Source organism: Nerophis ophidion, linkage group LG20 (assembly GCF_033978795.1).
Source record: "Nerophis ophidion isolate RoL-2023_Sa linkage group LG20, RoL_Noph_v1.0, whole genome shotgun sequence".
Taxonomy (NCBI): domain Eukaryota; kingdom Metazoa; phylum Chordata; class Actinopteri; order Syngnathiformes; family Syngnathidae; genus Nerophis; species Nerophis ophidion.
This window is the reverse complement of record NC_084630.1, coordinates 34,043,262-34,057,928: the sequence shown is the minus strand read 5'-3', so window position 1 is coordinate 34,057,928 and position 14,667 is coordinate 34,043,262. Positions and strand designations below refer to the sequence as shown.

Genomic DNA, 14,667 nt, shown 5'->3' with positions numbered 1-14,667 from the left:
AAGCATAACCAAGCATGCATCACTATAGCTCTTGTCTCAAAGTAGGTTTACTGTCACCGCCTGTCACATCACACCCTGACTTATTTGACTTTTTTTTGCTGTTTTCCTGTGTGTAGTGTTTTAGTTCTTGTCTTGCGCTCCTATTTTGTTGATGGTCATGTCATTTACAGGTTTACTTTGTGGACGCCGTCTGCTCCCACAATACAGTAGATCAGTGTTTTTCAACCTTTACATTTTTTCCCATTGAAAAAATTTGGAAACGTGAAAAAATTAAACTCAGCAGCCGATATTGACGATGAAAAATCGTTCCTGCAATTGTTTGATATGAATTCAAAGCATAACCAAGCATGCATCACTATAGCTCTTGTCTCAAAGTAGGTGTACTGTCACCACCTGTCACATCACACCCTGACTTATTTGGACTTTTTTTTTGCTGTTTTCCTGTGTATCGTGCTTTACTTCTTGTCTTGCGCTCATATTTTGTTCTTGATTTTCATGTTATTTACGGACGTACTTTGTGAACACCATCTGCTGCTCCCACACGCTGTAAGTCTTTGCTGTCGTCCAGCATTCTGTTTTTGTTTACTTTGCAGCCAGTTCAGTTTTAGTTTTGCATAGCCTTCCCTAAGCTTGTATTACCTTTTCTTAGCGGCACTCGTCTTTTGTTTATTTTTGGTCTAAGCATTAGACACCAGGCAGCACGGTGGTACAGGGGTTAGTGCATGTACCTCAGAATACGAAGACATAGAAGAAAAAGAAAAGAAACGGCAGATCAACTGGTCTAAAAAGGGAGTCTATTTAAAGGCTAGAGTATACAAATGAGTTTTAAGGTGAGACTTAAATGCTTCTACTGAGGTGGCATCTCGAATTGTTACCGGGAGGGCATTCCAGAGTACTGGAGCCCGAACGGAAAACGCTCTATAGCCCGCAGACTTTTTTTGGGCTTTGGGAATCACTAACAAGCCGGAGTCCTTTGAACGCAGATTTCTTGCCGGGACATATGGTACAATACAATCGGCAAGATAGGATGGAGCTAGACCGTGTAGTATTTTATACGTAAGTAGTAAAACCTTAAAGTCACATCTTAAGTGCACAGGAAGCCAGTGCAGGTGAGCCAGTACAGGCGTAATGTGATCAAACTTTCTTGTTCTTGTCAAAAGTCTAGCAGCCGCATTTTGTACCAACTGTAATCTTTTAATGCTAGACATGGGGAGACCCGAAAATAATACGTTACAGTAGTCGAGGCGAGACGTAACAAACGCATGGATAATGATCTCAGCGTCTTTAGTGGACAGAATGGAGCGAATTTTAGCGATATTACGGAGATGAAAGAAGGCCGTTTTAGTAACACTTTTAATGTGTGCCTCAAAGGAGAGAGTTGGGTCGAAGATAATACCCAGATTCTTTACCGTGTCGCCTTGTTTAATTGTTTGGTTGTCAAATGTTAGAGTTGTATTATTAAATAGAGTTCGGTGTCTAGCAGGACCGATAATCAGCATTTCCGTTTTTTTGGCGTTGAGTTGCAAAAAGTTAGCGGACATCCATTGTTTAATTTCATTAAGACACGCCTCCAGCTGACTACAATCCGGCGTGTTGGTCAGCTTTAGGGGCATGTAGAGTTGGGTGTCATCAGCATAACAGTGAAAGCTAATACCGTATTTGCGTATGATGTCACCTAGCGGCAGCATGTAGATGCTGAAGAGTGCAGGGCCAAGGACCGAACCCTGGGGAACTCCACACGTTACCTTAACGTAGTCCGAGGTCACATTGTTATGGGAGACACACTGCATCCTATCAGTAAGATAAGAGTTAAACCAAGACAGGGCTAAGTCTGACATACCAATTCGTGTTTTGATACGTTCTAATAAAATATTATGATCGACGGTATCGAAAGCAGCGCTAAGATCGAGGAGCAGCAACATAGATGACGCATCAGAATCCATCGTTAGCAATAGATCATTAGTCATTTTTGCGAGGGCTGTCTCCGTGGAGTGATTTGCCCTGAAACCGGATTGAAAGGTTTCACATAGATTGTTAGACGCTAAGTGTTCATTTAACTGCTCCGCAACAATTTTTTCGAGGATTTTTGAAATAAAGGGAAGGTGAGACACCGGTCGGTAGTTTACCATGAGGTCAGGATCGAGGTTAGGTCTTTTAAGAAGAGGATGAATAACCGCTTTTTTGAATGCTAGGGGAACAGTGCCCGAGGAGAGTGATAAGTTTATAATATTTAGCACTGATGGACCTAATAATACAAAGAGCTCCTTGATCAGTTTCCCAGGAAGAGGGTCAAGTAAACATGTTGTCTGTTTTATTCCATTTACACGTTGTAACAATTCCTCTAATGTTATTTCCTCAAAACGAGAGAAACTATTTTGGAGGGCAGTATCCGCCGTATATACAATCGTGTCAGTGTTAATAGAACCCCGTAGTAGCTGGGACGCATTGTCTTTAATCTCCTTTCTAATGACTTCAATTTTCTTACTAAAGAATTGCATAAAGTCATCAGCTGAGTGGGTGGAGCTACTGGAAGGGGTCCCTTGTTGGGTTAGCGATGCTACCGTACTAAACAAAAATTTAGGATCATTTTTATTACGGTGGATGAGATTTGAGTAATATTTAGCTTTAGCTAAGGTAAGCATGCGTTTATAAGTTATTAAACCATCACTCCATGCTTGATGGTGCACCTCAAGTTTAGTCGTGCGCCATTTGCGTTCCAGCTTTCTACATAATAATTTCTGAGCTCTAGTTTCTTCTGTAAACCACGGGGTGCGCTTTTTTGGAGCCTTTTTTAACTTAAGCGGTGCTATGTTATCAATGGTTTCGCGCAGGGCAGCGTTAAAGTTGTTAGTGAGGTTATCAATAGAGCCCACATACTTTGGGAATGGTGCCATTACCGAGGGCAGTAGGTCAGCAAGAGTTGTCGTTGTGGCAGCATTAATGTTGCGGCTGCTATAGCAGTTATTATTATTATTAGTTTGACGAACATGCGTCTGAACCTCGAATTTTATAAGGTAATGATCGGACAATACTTTAGTATACGGGAGTATCGTAACTTTGGAAACGGTGATGCCCCTGACAAGCACTAGGTCTATCGTATTACCGTTGCGATGCGTGGGTTCATTTATTATTTGTGTGAGACCACAGCTATCAATTACAGTCTGGAGCGCTACGCACGGTGGGTCCGATGGGGTACTCATATGGATATTAAAGTCCCCCATTATGATTATATTATCGGCGTGTGTCACTAGATCAGCAACAAACTCTGAGAATTCATTGATAAAGTCCGAATAGGGCCCTGGGGGGCGGTAGATAACAGCCAGGTGTAGAGGCAGCGGTGTGACAGACCTCATAGTAAGCACCTCAAACGATTTATATTTATTATTTATGTTAGGACTAAGGTTAAAGTTTTCGTTGTATATTAGTGCGACCCCCCCACCCCTTTTGAGCGGACGGGCAATATGCGCATGTGTAAAGTTAGGAGGACATGCCTCATTTAGCGCAAAAAAGTCGTTTGGTTTAAGCCAGGTTTCGCTGAGACCGATGACGTTAAGATTGTTGTCTCTGATAATATCATTAACTAATAACGTTTTGGGAGACAATGATCTAATGTTTAAAAAACCTATATTATAGGTAGTGGGCTGTTTCAGGGAATTTTTGATCAAATTATCCGTAGTAGCAATATTGATAATGTTGTGTTTATTATGCCCAGTGCATTCAGTATAATTACGACCATATCTAGGAATTGATACGACAGGAATTTTCCGATTGTTTGATTGTTGCTTTGATAAACTGCACGCATCATGGTTAGCCACCTCAGTAACGGGGATTTTCCGATTGTTTGTTTGTTGCTTTGATAAACTGCACGCATCATAGTTAGCCACCTCAGTAACGGGGATTTTCCGATTGTTTGTTTGTTGCTTTGATAAACTGCACGCATCATAGTTAGCCACCTCAGTAAAACACATGTCCAACTCTGAAACACTCAAAGCAGAAAAAACTTGTTCTAATTTAACTGACTCCTTACCCAGACCAGTAGTCTCGCATTTTCCATCTAAATCCGTCTTCGGGATGGAGGAAAGTGGTGTTCTGTGGTGATTAGCCTTCTGCTTTGTTTTTAGCCCCGCTCGACATCCGCGTTTCCGATCACACCGCTGGCGTCTGCTCCGTAGACGGCCCCCGCTGCTACTAGACTCCCCTGCTTCACAGGCCGCTGGATGTAGCTGCCGACGTATTCCCATGCTAGACGCGTGCGTGCTAAACATGCTAACTATCAGTCCAAAACGGCCCGATGTGTCCACATCCAGAAGTGTCTGGCGGTCGTACGTGATCACGGAGTGACCACGATGTGAGCCAGCCATAAAGTTTGTAGAATTGTCCGGTATTTCTGCCAAATGTTCCATCTTTAGCAGGAGCTCCGCAATGTTGCAGCCCGTCCGGGCGCCGCCATCTTGGAAATCCATATCCATACATCTCTGTGCCATGTCTGCTTTAGCACCGCCGGTAAATAGCATGTTAGCATCGATTAGCATAGCATGTTAGCATCGATTAACTGGCAGTCACGCCGCGACCAAATATGTCTGATTAGCAAATAAGTCAACGTCAACAAAACTCACCTTTGTGATTTCGTTGAATTTATCATTGCAAATGCATCTGCAGGTTATCCATACATCTCTGTGCCATGTCTGTCATCGCCGGTCAAATGTGGAGACACTCTGGCACATTCAATGGGGGTCTGGCGGCAGACACTTTGGCATCTTCGGGCCAGTGGTGCAACTTGAATCCCTCCCTGTTAGTGTTGTTACACCCTCCGACAACACACCGACGAGGCATGATATCTCCAAAGTTCCAAAAAATAGTCGAAAAAACGGAAAATAACAGAGCTGAGACCCAATGTTTACAATGGGTTGAACATGAAAATGGCGGCTGTATTACCTCGGCGACGTCACATTCTGACGTCATCCCCTCCAGAGCGATAAACAGAAAGGCGTTTAATTCGCCAAAATTCACCCATTTAGAGTTCGGAAATCGGTTAAAAAAATATATGGTCTTTTTTCTGCACCAAGGTATATATTGACGCTTACATAGGTCTGGTGATAATGTTCCCCTTTAAGACCGGCATGTGGCCCGTTTAGCTTTTGAATCTGGCCTGCCAGACATTCCCAAATATTTTTTTTTTAGATCTTTATGATGGAAAGTGTAGCTGCCATTATGATGTGCAGTGATGTTTTCAAACGACCGGATGTCTTGAACTATACAAAGTATTTCAATTGTGGAATCTGCGCTTTTGCATGATATACTAGTTACTATGTGTAGAGGTTGCCCTCTAGTGGGTTCTTCGGACCACCACACACTGCTACGAGAGCCCAGGATTCAGGGTATTACACTGTTTTATTTCACACACAAGTATGGCCAGGACTTTTCAGTATGTTGTGTCTTCTCGGTCTGTGTCTCTCTCTCTTTCTGGCTCCCACTCCAATTCCAACCCCGTGTCTCCGTCCGGCTGCTGCTAATAAAGGTGACAGGTGATTAGATAACAAGGCCCACCTGGGCCATCTACTCACCTGTCGCTATCTTCGAGGCCGGTCTTTGCACACCCTGTTCCGCGGCAGGCCCGGAATGGATAAACTCGCTGGAATATAAAGACAATATAACACACATCCATAAAAGTGGATGCATATGCAAAAGTGCAATATATTTATCTGTACAGTAATCTATTTATTTATATATGCACCTTATTGATTTTTCTATCCTGCACTACCATGAGCTAATGCAACAAAATGTTGTTTTTATCCGTACTGTAAAGTTAAAATTTGAATGACAATAAAAAGGAGGTCTAAGTCTAAGAAGTATAATGTGGAGTTATGTACTTAACAAAAAAAAGGTGAAATAACTGACGTTTTATATTCTAGTTTCTTCAAAAATAGCCACCCTTTGCTCTGATTACTGCTTTGCACACTCTTGGCATTCTCTGCATGAGCTTCAAGCACACATGTGAAGTCAAAACCATTTCAGGTGACTACCTCTTGAAGCTTATCGAAATAATGCCAAGAGTGTGCATTGATTGATTGATTGATTGATTGATTGAGACCTTTATTAGTATATTGCACAGTACAGTACATATTCCGTACAATTGACCACTAAATGGTAACACCCGAATAGGTTTTTCAACTTGTTTAAGTCGGGGTCCTCGTTATTCAATTCATGGTGCAAAGCAGTAATCAGAGCAAAGGGTGGCTATTTTGAAGAAACTAGTATATAAAACATGTTTTCAGTTATTTCATTTTTGTTTTTGTTAAGTACATGACTCCACATGTGTTCATTCATAGTTTTGATGTGACAATCTACAATGTACAAACCCCGTTTCCATATGAGTTGGGAAATTGTGTTAGATGTAAATATAAACGGAATACAATGATTTGCAAATCCTTTTCAACCCATATTCAGTTGAATGCAATACAAAGACAAGATATTTGATGTTCAAACTCATAAACTTTATTTTTTTTGCAAATAATAATTAACTTAGAATTTCATGGCTGCAACACATTGCCAAAGTAGTTGGGAAAGGGCATGTTCACCACTGTGTTACATCACCTTTTCTTTTAACAACACTCAATAAACGTTTGGGAACTGAGGAAACTAATTGTTGAAGCTTTGAAAGTGGAATTCTTTCCCATTCTTGTTTTATTTAGAGCTTCAGTCCTTCAACAGTCCGGGGTCTCCACTGTCGTATTTTACGCTTCATAATGCGCCACACATTTTCGATGGGAGACAGGTCTGGACTGCAGGCGGGGCAGGAAAGTACCAGCGCTCTTTTACTACGAAGCCACGCTGTTGTAACACTTGGCTTGGCATTGTTGTGCTGAAATAAACAGGGGCGTCCATGATAACGTTGCTTGGATGACAACATATGTTGCTCCAAAACCTGTATGTACCTTTCAGCATTAATGGTGCCTTCACAGATGTGTAAGTTACCCATGCCTTGGGCACTAATACACCCCCATACCATCACAGATGCTGGCTTTTGAACTTTGCGCCTATAACAATCCGTATGGTTATTTTCCTCTTTGTTCCAGAGGACACCACATCCACAGTTTCCGAATATAATTTGAAATGTGGACTCGTCAGACCACAGAACACTTTTCCAGGGGGTGATCAAGGGGATGGGTCAAATGCGGAGGACAAATTTCACTACACTTAGTGGGTGTGTGACAATCATTGCTATTTTAACTTAACTTAAATTTAACTTTGCATCAGTCCATCTTAGATGAGCTCGGGCCCAGCGAAGCCGGCGGCGTTTCTGGATGTTGTTGATGAATTGGTTTTGCTTTGCATAGTAGAGTTTTAACTTGCACTTACAGATATAGCCACCAATTGTAGTTACTGACAGTGGTTTTATGAAGTGTTCCTGAGCCCGTGTGGTGATATCCTTTACACACCGATGTCGGTTTTTGATACAGTCCGTAATATCGTCGCTTACGTGCAGTGATTTCTCCATAATTTCTGAACCTTTTGATGATTTTACAGACAATAGGTGGTAAAATCCCTAAATTCCTTGCAATAGCTCGATGAGAAATGTTGTTCTAAAACTGTTCGACAATTTGCTTACTTAGTGGTGACCCTCACCCCATCCTTGTTTGTGAATTACTTAGCATTTCATGGAAGCTGCTTTTATACCCAATCATGGCACCCACCTGTTCCCAATTAGCCTGCACACCTGTGGGATGTTCCAAATAAGTGTTTGATGAGCATTCCTCAACTTTATCAGTATTTATTACCACCTTTCCCAACTTCGCTGTCACGTATTGCTGGCATCAAATTGTAAAGTTAATGATTATTTGCACAAAAAAAAAAAATGTTGATCAGTTTGGACATCAAATATGTTGTTTTTGTAGCATATTCATCTGATTATGGGTTGAAAATTATTTTCAAATCATTGTATTCCGTTTTTTTTTACATCTAACACAATTTCCCAACTCATATGGAAACGGGGTTTGTAAATAGTCGTGAAAATAAACATTGAATGAGAAGGTGTGTTCAAACCTTTACGTCAAAATGCCAGAAATTGGCGTCGTTCATCGATCGATTTATAGTTTCCGCCCAAGATTTTGGTTGAAGAGGTGTCCCAGTCTGAAGGTTCCACTGTATCAGAGCTTTTATTTTGTAAATCTGTTTTCTCCCCAGGCTACGCCCATACCGCTCATCCCTTACATGCATAGGTGCGGAGGCTCTCTGATCCACGAGGAGTGGATCCTGACAGCCGCCCACTGCTTCAAGGCGTAAGACAGCAAGATCCTTTTTGAAAAAAAAAAAGCGCCAGATCTGACGTGACTCGTTATCTTTTTGACCTTGCAGGCCTCTGAACCACCCGTCCTACTGGCGCACGTGCCTGGGGAAGCACCACATGAACTCCTCCATGGACGTGCCCTCGGCCGAGGCCTGCTACCAGGTGGACGGGATCATCCGGCACGAGGACTTCGTCTCCGAGAACGAGCGCAGCGACATGTTCAACGATATCGCCCTGGTGCATTTGGCCCGGCCCGTCAACATGACCAAGGAGATCAGCCCCGTGTGTCTGCCCCAACCGGGCGTCATCATGGCGGCCGGGACGCCCTGCTTCGTCACCGGCTGGGGGGACGAGAAAGGTAGATCTCTTTTGTGTATTTGTTCCATGATGGGGGCGTGGGCGAATATGCAGACAACTAGAGATGTACGATAATGGCTTTTTTGGCGATATTCTGATATTGTCCAACTCTTAATTACCTATACCAGGGGTCGACAACCTAAAATGTTGAAAGAGCCATATTGGACCAAAATTACAAAAACAAATATGTCTGGAGCCCCAAAACATTAAACTCCATATTAGATACAGATAGTCTGTCATGAGATATCAATTGAATTATGAAGACTTAAAGGAAATTAAATGAGCTCAAATATAGCTACAAATGAGGCATAATGATGCAATATGTACATACAGCTAGCCTAAATAGCACGTTAGCATCGATTACCTTGCAGTCATGCAGTGACCAAAATATGTCTGATTAGCACTCCACACAAGTCAATAACATCAACAAAACTCACCTTTGTGCATTCATGCCCAGCGTTAAGTTTGGTGGACAAAATGAGACGGAAAAATAAGTGGCATAAAACATGTCTTAGAAAGTCGGAGTGTTAAACATGGACGTGGACTAGGATTGCTTTTTCAACGCAGAGGATAATTGGGACGAGCCAGACGTGAATGTGAGTACATGTTGATTTATTACTGAACAAACAAACTACAACAAAGGGCACGCATGAGGGCGGAAAACAAACTTGGCTAATGAAAAAACAAAAGACTAGCACAAAGGCTGCAAAACTATAGACATGAAACAAAAACTTGCACTGTGGCATAAACAACAAAAACTTACGTGGCATGGACAGCATAGTAAACAGAGTAGCATGGTATGAAGGTAGATGAGGAATATGCAGGATATGTAGGTAGAAAGTTGCCAGGCCAACTACCTGGTAACTCTGGCTTAAATAATAGGCTATGAAAATTAACAAACTGGTGTGAGGGCTGAGGACAGGGGCGTGACATGAGGGCCAGGTGAAAATTAATGAGTTGCTATGGAGATAAAGAAAACCAAGAAGTGCCAAGGCAGGAAACAAGTGTCCAAAAAATTACCAAACATGACAAAAACAAAAGATGGTCCATAGGCGTGACACAGAGAAAGTTGTACATGTAAACAAACTACGGTGAGTTCAAGGACCGCCAAAATTAGTAGGACAAAACGGCGTTAGCCAAATACTCGAATCAGTGAAGCATGGTTATTAAAAACAGTGTGCTTTATAACAATTAAGGAGGTTTGTCAAGGCAAGGCAAGTCAATTTTATTTATTTAGCACGTTTACAACAACTTTTGAATTGAACCAAAGTGCTTTACAGGTAAAAAAAAAAAAAAGCATAGAGCAACAGAAACAGAAAACAAACAAAGAACATAAACAATGAATGAGTTGAACAAAATAGTGCAAAAAGCAACACGGTAAAAGGGCTCGAATAAAAAGTAAAAAAATGTGTTACATAAAAATCATAGTAATAAAAAGTGCGACAAATAGAAAAAAAAAAAAAAGTGTCATGTTTGTCTTCCTACAGAAACCATATTAAAACAAAAAATATATTTTTTATATTTTTTCCCCTCATCTTTTTCCATTTTTCCTACATTTTTGAAAAAGCTCCAGAGAGCCACAAGGGCGGCGCTAGAGCCACGGGTTGCCAACCCCCGACCTATACTGATATCAACTGATACCGATATATACAGTACTTGAATGAACACATTATTATGCCTAATTTTGTTGTGATGCCCCGCTGGATGCATTAAACAATGTAACAAGGTTTTCCAAAATAAATCAACTCAAGTTATGGAAAAAAATGCCAACATGGCACTGCCTTATTTATTATTGAAGTCACAAAGTGCATTTTTTTTTTCAACATGCCTCAAAACAGTCGCCTGGAATTTGGGACATGCTCTCCCAGAGAGAGCATGAGGAGGTTGAGGTGGGCGGGGTTTGGGGGGTAGCGGGGGGTGTATATTGTAGCGTCCCGGAAGAGTTAGTGCTGCAAGGGGTTCTGGGTATTTGTTCTGTTGTGTTTATGTTGTGTTACGGTGCAGATGTTCTCCCGAAATGTGTTTGTCATATCTTGTTTTGTGTGGGTTCACAGTGTGGCGCATATTTTTAACAGTGTGAAAGTTGTTTATTCGGCCACCCTCAGTGTGACCTGTATGGCTTTTGACCAAGTATGCTTTGCATTCACTTGTGTGTGTGAAAAGCGGTATATATCATGTGATTGGGCGGGCACGCAAAGGCAGAGCCTTCAAGATTTATTGGCACTCTGTACTTCTCCTCACGTCTGTGTACACAGTGGCGCTTTAAAAAGTCATATATTTTACTTTTTTAAAAAACGATACCGATAATATCCGATATTACATTTTAAAGCATTTATCGTCCGATAACATCGGCAGGCCGATATTATCGGAACACTCTATATAATATAGTATATGTTGCATGAATAGACATGTATTTTTTTCTGTCCGAATACATTTAGTAAGAAAAGATAAAGTACTTTATTGACGCATATTATTTCAAGGCTTTATTTAAATGTTGTGGCAGGAATGATCTAACCTGTTGTTACTTTTAAAGAGCCAATCCAAAGACTCGACACGCACATTCACGGTACAAACATACATATACACATACTGTACATACTGTATACATTCACGGAACAAACATACATATACACATACTGTACATATACACGTACATATATGCACATGCACATAATCACGTTTCATCAAACATATATTAACGTTTTTGCCCTAGGGAAAACTGGGTAACACATGGCACACCGACAAAGCTTAACCTATTGTTACTATAACAATCTACGAGGTTAATATAGGTTGCTTCTCTTTCTTACCCTTCATTTTTTTATGTCTAGTTATCATTACATATATGTATTGTTGCATATGAACTACTGCATTGTTGATAATACAGGTAAATTATTGGTATTGTTCATTATCAATTGGTATTTGTATTGCTCCATTTGTAGTGTAATAATGGTCATTGTCATTTCTGTATTATTTATTTCACTAACTGCTTCATTGCTATCACTTTTACCATCATATTTGTACATATCCTATGTGCTGATGTTGCTCTTTTGTTGTTGTTGTTATTGTTGTTTTCGCTTTTGTAATCCCCCTCTTGTCCCCACAATTTCCCCCCTCCGTCATCCTTTTTTCTCTCTTTCTATCCCCTCCTGCTCCGGCCCGGCTGCACCAAATAATAACATAAATACATTAAATAAAGTCAAATACAAAAAAGGCAACAAGAGAAGTATCCTACACTTCTCTTTTGTAAAGTAAATTTGAACAGCCGATATGGGCATCTATATCAGTGTATTTAAACCACTGTGCCGCGGCACACTTGTGTGTCGTAAGATATTGTCTGGTGTGCCGTGGGAAATTATGAAACTTCACCTAATTGGTCCAAAAAGTATTTTTTGCAAATCAAAAGTTAAAATCTGCAAATAATGTGCCGTTGCTTGGTATCTGTGCTGTGTAAAACCCGGCAGGGTAACCATGTAATACTCCACGTCAGTAGGTGGCGGCAGGTAGTTCATTGCTTTGTAAAAGTCGGAGTGTGTCGGGTGAGACGAAGATGGTTCGTTGTGATCCCTATATGCAGACCACAGCGGGAGAAAGTGTGCAGGTAAAAAGGTATGTAATGCATAAACCAAAAATTAACGAAAGGTAAAGGAAAAGGCCATGGCTATGCAAAACAAACGTAACACTGAATTGGCTACAAAGTAAACAGAAACAGAATGCTGGATGACAGCAAAAACTTACGGCGTCCATAAAGTACGTCCTTACATGACATGACAAATCAACAATTTCCCCACAAAGAAGAATAGCAACAACGTAAATAGCCTTGCGTGCTAACACAAAGCAGGTGCACGGAATACTGCTCAAAGGAAGACATGAAACAAAAAAAAACAAGAAGGGCCACCAAAATAAGAGCGCAAGACAAGAACTAATTTTCTACACACAGGAAAACACCAACAAACTCAAAATAAGGCACGACGATCTGGTGGAATTAAGTTTTTTAAGTTTTTTTGCTGGTGATGTGCCTCCGGATTTTTTAAAGGGGAACATTATCACAATTTCAAAAGGGTTAAAAACAATAAAAATCAGTTCCCAGTGGCTTGTTGTATTTTTTTAAGTTTTTTTCAAAATTTTACCGGTCTCAGAATATCCCTAAATAAAGCTTTAAAGTGCCTTATTTTCGCTCTCTGCGAAAACACTGGCCATTTCCCTGTGATGTCATACAGTGCTGCCAATGTAAACAAACAATGGGAATAGCACAGCAAGATATAGCGACATTAGCTCGGATTCAAACTCGGATTTCAGCGACTTAAGCGATTCAACAGATTACGCATGTATTGAAACAGATGGTTGGAGTATGAAAGTATTGAAGAAGAAACTGAAGCTATTGAGCGAATAGCTATTGACGCTATTCATAGCCATAGCATGGCCGAATAGCTGCGTTAGCATCGCCGGTAAAATGTGCGGACCAAACGATCAGGACTTTCGCATTTTGTGATAATGGAGCAACTTAAACCCGTCGATTGGTAAGTGTTTTCTTCGCATTAAAAGTGGGTGGAAGGAAACGTAATATAGTTGCAAAAGTATCTACAGGTTATCCATGCATCTCTGTGCCATGTCTGCTAAATAGCATGTTAGCATCGATTAGTGTAGCATGTTAGCATCGATTAGCTGGCAGTCAACATCAACAAAACTCACCTTTGTGATTTCGTTGACTATCGTTGCAAATGCATCTGCAGGTTATCCATACATCTCTGTGCCATGTCTGTCTTAGCATCGCCGGTAAAATGTGGAGAAACTCCAGCACATTCAACGGGGGTCTGGCGGCACACACTTTGGCATCTTCGGGCCAGTGGTGCAACTTGAATCCCTCCCTGTTAGTGTTGTTACACCCTCCGACAACACACCGACGAGGCATGATGTCTCCAAGGTTCCAAAAAATAGTCAAAAAAACGGAAAATAACAGAGCTGAGACCCGGTGTTTGTAATGTGTTGAAAATGAAAATGGCGGGTGTATTACCTCGGCCACGTCACATTCTGACGTCATCGCCTCCAGCGCGATTAACAGAAAGGCGTTTAATTCGCCAAAATTCACTCTTTTAGAGTTCGGAAATCGGTTAAAAAAATAGATGGTCTTTTTTCTGCACCATCAAGGTATATATTGACGCTTACATAGGTTTGGTGATAATGTTCCCCTTTAACGAAAAAAATGTGCCTTGCCTCAAAAAAGGTTGAAAAACACAGATCTACATCAACGATATGATTTGCCTGAGAAGCTGGACAGGGCAAAAATAACCCCCAAAAAATAAAAAAAGATTTGACTCATTTGCGAACGTCCCATCTCGAGAATACAATGCAGACTTCAAAGAAAATAACCTGTTTATGAAATGATCCTACTGAAGTGTTGTATTTGTTATGGTTGCTGAGGGGGAGGTGACGGCAACAGACACCAAGGGAGGGTATAGTTCTAAGTATTTATTATATATTATCACCCATCCATCCATTTTCTATCGCTTGTCCCTTTTGGGGTCGCTGGAGCCTATCTCAGCTGCATTTGGGCGGAAGGCGGTGTACACCCTGGACAAGTCTCCACCTCATCACAGCCTAAATAACATAGTAGAATTAAATGTACAATTTCTCTGCCTCTTTGCTTCCGTAGGCAACCTGGTCCCCAAAGTGTCGGAGAAGCTGAACCAGGCTGCGCTCCCCGTGGTGGACTTCCAGACCTGCAGCAAGCCGGCCTACTGGTGGCAAGCCGTGAGGCCCTCCATGATCTGTGCTGGCTACGACTCCCCGGATGAGCTCAAGTCAGCCTGCCAGGTAACAACAATATAATTTTTTTGACCCCTTCCGTATCCAGGGGGTCACCGGGTCTTTTCAGAGGCAGGAATGCGTGGCTTCCTCTCATAATTGGTGCCTTACGTAACGCCCTGTTTTGTTTGCGATCACTCAGCCTTGACAAAGTACTTGTTCGGGCACAAAAACAAAAGGAAACGTTGTTGTTGTTTTCCGCTCAAGTCTGTTTCCCACTC

At 41.4% G+C, this 14,667-nt stretch overlaps 1 protein-coding gene across 1 annotated transcript in view; it reads left to right on the top strand.

Moving 5' to 3' along the window:
- Positions 1-14,667, top strand: part of zgc:154142 (uncharacterized protein LOC555481 homolog) — a 97,592-nt gene that overhangs the window by 80,793 nt on the left and 2,132 nt on the right. Inside the window, exons 23-25 of the mRNA XM_061881058.1 lie at positions 8,185-8,279; positions 8,356-8,645; positions 14,295-14,455. Coding sequence (XP_061737042.1) covers positions 8,185-8,279; positions 8,356-8,645; positions 14,295-14,455 — 546 coding nt within the window. The remainder of the gene's footprint in view (positions 1-8,184; positions 8,280-8,355; positions 8,646-14,294; positions 14,456-14,667) is intronic.